Source organism: Leucoraja erinacea, chromosome 15 (assembly GCF_028641065.1).
Source record: "Leucoraja erinacea ecotype New England chromosome 15, Leri_hhj_1, whole genome shotgun sequence".
In the NCBI taxonomy this organism is placed as follows: Eukaryota; Metazoa; Chordata; class Chondrichthyes; order Rajiformes; family Rajidae; genus Leucoraja; species Leucoraja erinaceus.
Window position 1 is genome coordinate 45,365,049 of NC_073391.1, and position 6,877 is coordinate 45,371,925.

Here is a 6,877-nt window from a genome sequence, read left to right on the forward strand (position 1 = left end):
ACAGGGAGAACGTGCAAACTCCACATGGACAGCACCGAACCTAAGTTTTGTGGTGTGAGGCAGGAGTTCCACTATCTGCGCTAGTGTTGCCCTCGTTGTTTGGGAGGAGGGGGGTGGGTGCTGAGTGCTTGCTTTGCATACTGTTTCAGAAATAAATAGTTACGCTTTGCAAAGGAGTGGAAGCGCATTTTAAATACAGCCTTGAAAGCTAATTGTTAGGAGGACAACATTACCCAGAAACCATTGGGCCATCGAACGCTGACCGCATCAGGTCCAGGGCGCAGGCGCCGTACACCGGTAGTGACGCCACTGGCTGCGCAGTGCGGGTGTCCAGGCGTCGGTCGGGCTGCGGGTCGGAGCCGATCGCCGTCTTTAATTGGCGCCGAGGCCGAGCCAAGGAGCGGCCACCCGCTGGGGAAGAGTCGATGTGACCCCCACAACACAGAGAGCCACCATATTGACTACCGGCCCACCGGATGCTCCGCGAACAGGCCGTCAGGAGTGGGCCCTGACTGCGACGCGGCGCTGACGCGGTGTTAGACTTAAGAGTAGAGCGGTTTCTCTCCCGCGTGGAATTGTGGGTAATTAGACCGCCATTAATCCCTTCCGCCCAGTCCACCGACTGGCTGAATGTGAGATGGTGCTGGGTTTCCTCGTTTCCAGATCTGGTGTGATAGCGCTGGGGACGGAACTCAGGCCCGAACAAAGTCACGCTCCCAGAAGATAACGATGATAATCTTCTAATTTCACATCACCAGAGCATTTTATTATCCCAGCGGATAGAAGAACAAATATGAGTTGTGACTGGAGGGAATGAAAACGGAAAATGTTATAGGACAGAGAGCAGTGGGCCTTTTCACACACTCAACCCATTCCGATAATTTACTGACCATCTCATACTTTCCATAACCCCCTATAATTTTTATATGTAGAAATCTGTTGATCTTAGACTGACATTTGAGCTGTCTGAGATCTCATTGCTGCAGAAGTCCAAAGATATGCCAACATTTGAAATAAGAAGCAAAGTAATTAATTTGGTCATCATCTTTATTGACACAGGGGGATATCTCCCTGTTCCCCAGGTCCATGAACGGATTCACTCAGTCATCTGACCAGATGAAACAACAGGAGGATCAGTCCAAGGAGAGTCCATTCACGTGCTCTGACTGTGGGAGGGGATTCACTTATTTATCCTGTCTGCAGCGACACCAACGTATACACACTGGGGAGAGGCCATTCATCTGCTCTGACTGTGGGAAGGCATTTACTGAATCATCCTACCTGCAAGCACACCAGCGAATACACACCGGGGAAAGGCCATTTGCTTGCTATGAGTGTGGCAAGCGTTTCAACTGGGCATCCAGTCTGAAGAACCACCAGTGGGTTCACACCGGGGAGAGACCCTTCATCTGCTCTGAGTGCGGGAAGGGATTTACACGGTCATCCAAACTGCGCATTCACCAGCTGGTTCACACTGGGGAGAGGCCGTTCACCTGTTCAGAATGTGGGAAGGGGTTCACTGAGTCATCGGACCTTCGGGTACACCAGCGCATACACACTGGGGAGAGACCCTACCCTTGCTCTGAGTGCGGGAAGGCATTCAGTCAGTCATCCAAACTGGTCAACCACCAACGGGTTCACACTGGGGAGAAGCCATTCATCTGCCTCGAGTGTGGAAGGGGATTTACACGGTCATCCAAACTGCGCATTCACCAGCGAATTCATACTGGTGAGAGGCCGTTCACCTGCTCTGAGTGCGGGAAGGGGTTCACTCAGTCATCGGACCTTCTGACCCACCAACGAATTCACACTGGGGAGAGACCATACTCTTGCTCCGAGTGCGAGAAGACATTCTGTCGATCTTCTGACCTGTTGTCGCACCAGCGGGCTCACGCCGCAGAGGCACTGTCTGCTAGCTCCCAATACGGGAAGGGGTTAAGTCAATCGTCTGACCTACATCCCGAGGTGAGACCGTTTACCTGCTTCGAGTGTGGGAAGGGATTCGCTTGGTCATCGAGTCTGTTGAGGCACCAACAACTTCATAGCGGGGTGAGGCAATTCATCTGCACCGAGTGCGGGAAGGGATTTACACGGTCATCCAGACTGCTCGCTCATCAGCGAGCTCATGCCGGGGAGAGGCCGTTCAACTGCACCGAGTGTGGGAGGGGGTTCATGCAATCATCGCACCTTCTGACCCATCAACGAATTCACACCGGGGAGAGACCGTACGCGTGCTCCGAGTGCGGGAAGGCGTTCAGTCGATCATCTGATCTGGTGGCGCACCGGCGAATACACACCGGGGAGAGGCCGTTCACCTGCTCCGAGTGCGGGAAGGGATTCACTCAGTCATCCCACTTGATGAGACACCGACGGACTCACGCTGAAACGAAGGTTTGAGTCTGCGATATGTGCCCAGGGTGTCTAAACACTGCAGCTGCCAAAGACATCAGGCCCTGGGGTCTGCAGTTTGTGCCATTGTTCATCACGTTCAGTTTTAGATCCTGGTTGTTGGGCACATTGGGAGAGGGGTGAGGGGTTCACCCCCAGAATTGGAGGAAAAATTCTAATCTTCATCAGTTGTAAATATATCTTTCATTATGAACTCGGTGTGAGGAGACTGTGAAGAGACTACCAGAGGATGTGGACTGGCTGAACAGATGGGCAGGAACATGACAGACAGAGTAAAATTTATGAAAGTCGGAGGTTACAGCCTTAGTGGGAATACTCCAGGGGTTGGAGTGTCTGCTTCTCCCTCAGTGTCATATCTGTGACTCCCTCATTTTCAGGGTCTGTGGTCCCCTCAGTCTCTGGATCTGTGTCTCCTTCAGTCTCAGGGTCTGTTTACACTGAGTCACTCAGTGACATGGTCTGTGTCTCCCTCAGTCTCAGTCTTGTACCCTGTCTCCCTGGATGCCTCCTGCAGTGGGAGGTGAGGCCCCGCCAGCCTTTGATTCCAAGCAGAATTCCCACCTTTATCCTTCAGTCAAGTCTCTTTAATCCAACTTGCCAGTCGCATTTAATGGTTCCTTCCTTGCCCTTCTAATTCACTGCGTGAGATCCGGAAAGGCTCTGATCTTTCTAAAGCTTACATTTTGCTTCCTTTTCTGACCAAATTTATAACCTACTGTGGTCATCCAAGGTTCCTTTCCCTTTCTGCCTTATCCCTCCTCGCCACTGGAACTTGCCAGTCCTATGATCAGCTGCTTTTGAATCAACTACAACATATCTGGTCAAAACGAGCCCAATAACAATTGCTCCAAATGTACCCTTCTGAGCTCCTGCCGAATACTGTTGTGATTTTTAAAATTGTTTGAAAGATACAGCATCTAAACAAGCCCTTCAGCCCATTGAATCCACGCTGACCATCGATCGCCCGCTCACACCAGGACTATGTATTCCCTTTTTCTGATCCACTCCCTACACACTCGGGGGGGCGATATGCAGGAGCCAATTAACATGTAACCTGTCAATGTATCTTTCCTGTTGGCTATTGGGAAACCTATTGTACAATAATGTAGTGATTTAATAGTTTAACGGTACTTTATTTGTCATATGTACTGAGGTAACGTGAATTTAGTTGTTGTATACAGTACAGTACAGGTAGCACTATAGATAAGCACTTAGATAATCTTAGATAAGCATCTCGTATACCATACAAGTGTATAGCAGTCAGTATGAGGAGATGCCAGTTTGATGTCATTTTCATGTCCCAGTTGTAAGTACAGGGTTCTTGACCTAACCATGAAACAAGGAACTGCAGATGCTGATTTACACAAAAAGATCTAAGGTGCTGGGGTAGCTCAGCGGGTCAGGCAGCATCTGTGGAGAGCATGTTAGGTGACTTTACGGGTCAGGACTCTTCAGTCAGGCGCATCAGTCTGAAGAAGGGTTGCGATCCGAAACGCCATCTGTCCATGTACTCCAGAGATGCTGCCTGACCCACCGAGTTGCTCCAGTTCTATGTGTCTTTTTAATATCAGAGTGCTTTTACCGTTCTTATTTATGAGCCCTACCCATATTGCCTCCGTGGATGCACCCACCAGTATGTCCACTCTGACTGTTGTGACAGTCGCCCTGATTAGTAATCAAACTCTTTTCCAGCTTGGGTTTAACTTTATTATTATCATGTGTACCAAGGTATAGTGAAAAGCTTTGTTTTGCCTGCTACTCAAACAGATCAGATCATACTAGACATAAACACAATCAAGTCAAACGAAAATACAATAGATGAAGTGGAATATATTGTGGTCAGAATAAAGCAGAATATAGAATATGTTGTGCATCAGTTCCAGAGCTAAAGTCCAACATCCACAATGAGGTAGATGTGAATTTCACAGCTTGTGGAAGGACTGTCCAGAAGCCTGATAACAGAGGGGAAGAAGCTGTTCCTGAGTCTGGTGGTGTGTGCCTTCAAAATTCTGTACCTTTTGCCTGACATGAGCAGGGAGAAAAAGGAATGACCCTCGGGTAGGAGAGGTCTTTGATTATGTTGATACAAGGAACTGGAGATGCTGGTTTACAACAGGATCAACAGAGAGAAGAGGCATGAAATGATTATAATAATCACTGATTTAAGCCCCTGTGCCACTTAGGAGACCTAAACAGCAACCTCTGGTGACCTTGCCCGCCACCCAAAAAAAAATCAAGGTCGAGGTGACCTGCAACCTCGTACCACCTCCCACGCATATGTTGAAAACCTTCCTCGACTATGAAGAAAACCGGCTTCGACTAGACCTGAGACAAAAAAATGATCAATTTTTAAAACGGCAACCTATTTTTAGTCGAGGCCGGTTCTAAACTTGATGAAAAACTAACAGCAACCTAGATGAAGCCTCGACCACGCAGAAACCACTTTCGACCATTAGGGAGAGCGACCAAAACCTCTGGTGACCTCATGGAAACCTTGGGTGGCAGGCAAGGTCACCAGAGGTTGGTGTTTAGGTCTCCTAAGTGGGACAGGGGCTTAAGTCGGCTGCTTTTCCGAGCCAGTGTGGTGTTGATGGTGTCAAAGTCAATTTTATTCGTCACATACACCCAAAGGTGAAATTAATTTGCCAGCAGCAATACAATTAAAAATGATGGGAATTCTGGTCAGTGTGATCCATTCAAGTCTGGCAATATTAGTTCATACATGAATTCCAGTATGTCCACTCTGACTGCCGCCTTAACAGTTGCCCTGATTAGTAATCAAATGCTTTTCCAGCTTTGATTTAGGTTTATTATTGTCCTGCGCTAAACATAAACACATTCAAGCCAAACTCAAATACAATAGATAGAGGTGAATATATTGTGAGCAGAATATAGTCTGAATATAGCAAAATATAGAATGTGTAGTGCATCAGTTCCAGAGCCAAAGTCCAATGTCCACAATGGGGTAAAGGTGACTTTCACAGCACTGTGGCTTGTGGAAGGACTGTTCAGAAGCCTGACAACAGAGGGGAAGAAGCTGTTCCTGAGTCTGATGGGATGCGCTTTCAAGATTCTGTACCCTTTGCTTGACATGAGCGGAAAGAAAAAGGAATGACTCAAGGGTGGGAGAGGTCTTTGATTATGTTAATACAAGGATGCTGGTTTACAACAGGATCTCCAGAGAGAAGGGACATGAAATGATTATAATAATCACTGATTAAGTCGACTGCTTTTCCGAGGCAGTGTGTTGTTGATGGTGTCAATGATGGGAAGTCAAATATCACTGTACCTTAATTTGTGCATGTGACAATAAACAATGGGTGCAGGAGTAGGCCATTCGGCCCTTCAAGCCAGCACCACCATTCACTGTGATCATGGATGTACCCGGTTCCTGCGCTCTTGAACTTGAAAGCGAACTTGAACTTGAAGTCTGGTTGGTGTGATCCATTCAATTGTGTCAATACAAAGATATATATGAATTGCAGGTACATCCTTGAGAAGGCCATCAAGAAAGTGAAGAGACACTTTGGTGTAAACTGGACACCGCACGACTCCACCTCAGCAATGGACTTTGTTTAGGTTGCACTGCATACGTGTGTTTACACTATTATACCTAGTTCTGTAGTATTAATGAAAAATTATTGTATAACTATTGCATTTTCATGTTGTGTTGTTATGTTATTGTGTCTGTAAAGCTGCAGTAAGAAATATTTTCATTGTTCGATTTCTGGTGCAAATGAAACACTCGAAACACAACAAAATACTCTCGACCTGTTTCTTGTACATTGGCCTTCATTGAGCAGGGTTCTGAGTATAGAAGCTGGGGTGCATACGACAATATTAGAAGACATTGGTGAGGCTACATATTTTCTAAACAGGTAAATTCATTTACAGTACAAAATGACAGTGAAAACATGACAGTGAAAGTAGACACCTATCTTAAATAAGGAATATACATTAAAATATCAAACCAAAACGTGGTATTTTCATCTTAGAAACACGCAGGCCCGTGCAGCACCCACGGAGGGACAGCTTGGCCAGGCCCGGCACTAAACCAACCAAGAGAACCCCTGACCAACCCACCAACCTCCCTCCCACACCTCTGCACTGGATGCCCAAAGAATAGAAGAGGGGGCTGAAGTGCAATCAGAATTTGAGGAGCAGCCCCTTTAAATACTCAAAGAGTTGCTGCAACATCCCACATACATGTGACACACCAAGCCACACTGACCATCGATCACTCTTTCACATTAGTTCTATGTTATCCCACCTTCTCATCCACTCTCCACACACGAACTGCTATTATACAGAGGCCAAATAATCTGCAATCCTGCATATATTTGTGATGTGGGAAGAAACTGGGCAGTACCCAGAGGAAACCCACACAATCACTGGGAGAAGTGGAAAATCCACACATTCAGCACCCACGGTCGGGATCAAAATTGGGTGTATAGGAAGGAACTGCAGA

The 6,877-nt window shown here is 47.1% G+C and overlaps 1 protein-coding gene across 1 annotated transcript in view; it reads left to right on the top strand.

The window, feature by feature from the left end:
- Positions 1-260: 260 nt before the first annotated feature.
- Positions 261-6,877, top strand: part of LOC129703874 (uncharacterized) — a 42,398-nt gene continuing 35,781 nt past the window's right edge. Inside the window, exon 1 of the mRNA XM_055646548.1 lies at positions 261-2,396. Within this exon, the coding sequence (XP_055502523.1) occupies positions 1,087-2,396 (1,310 nt within the window). The 5' untranslated portion in view covers positions 261-1,086. The remainder of the gene's footprint in view (positions 2,397-6,877) is intronic.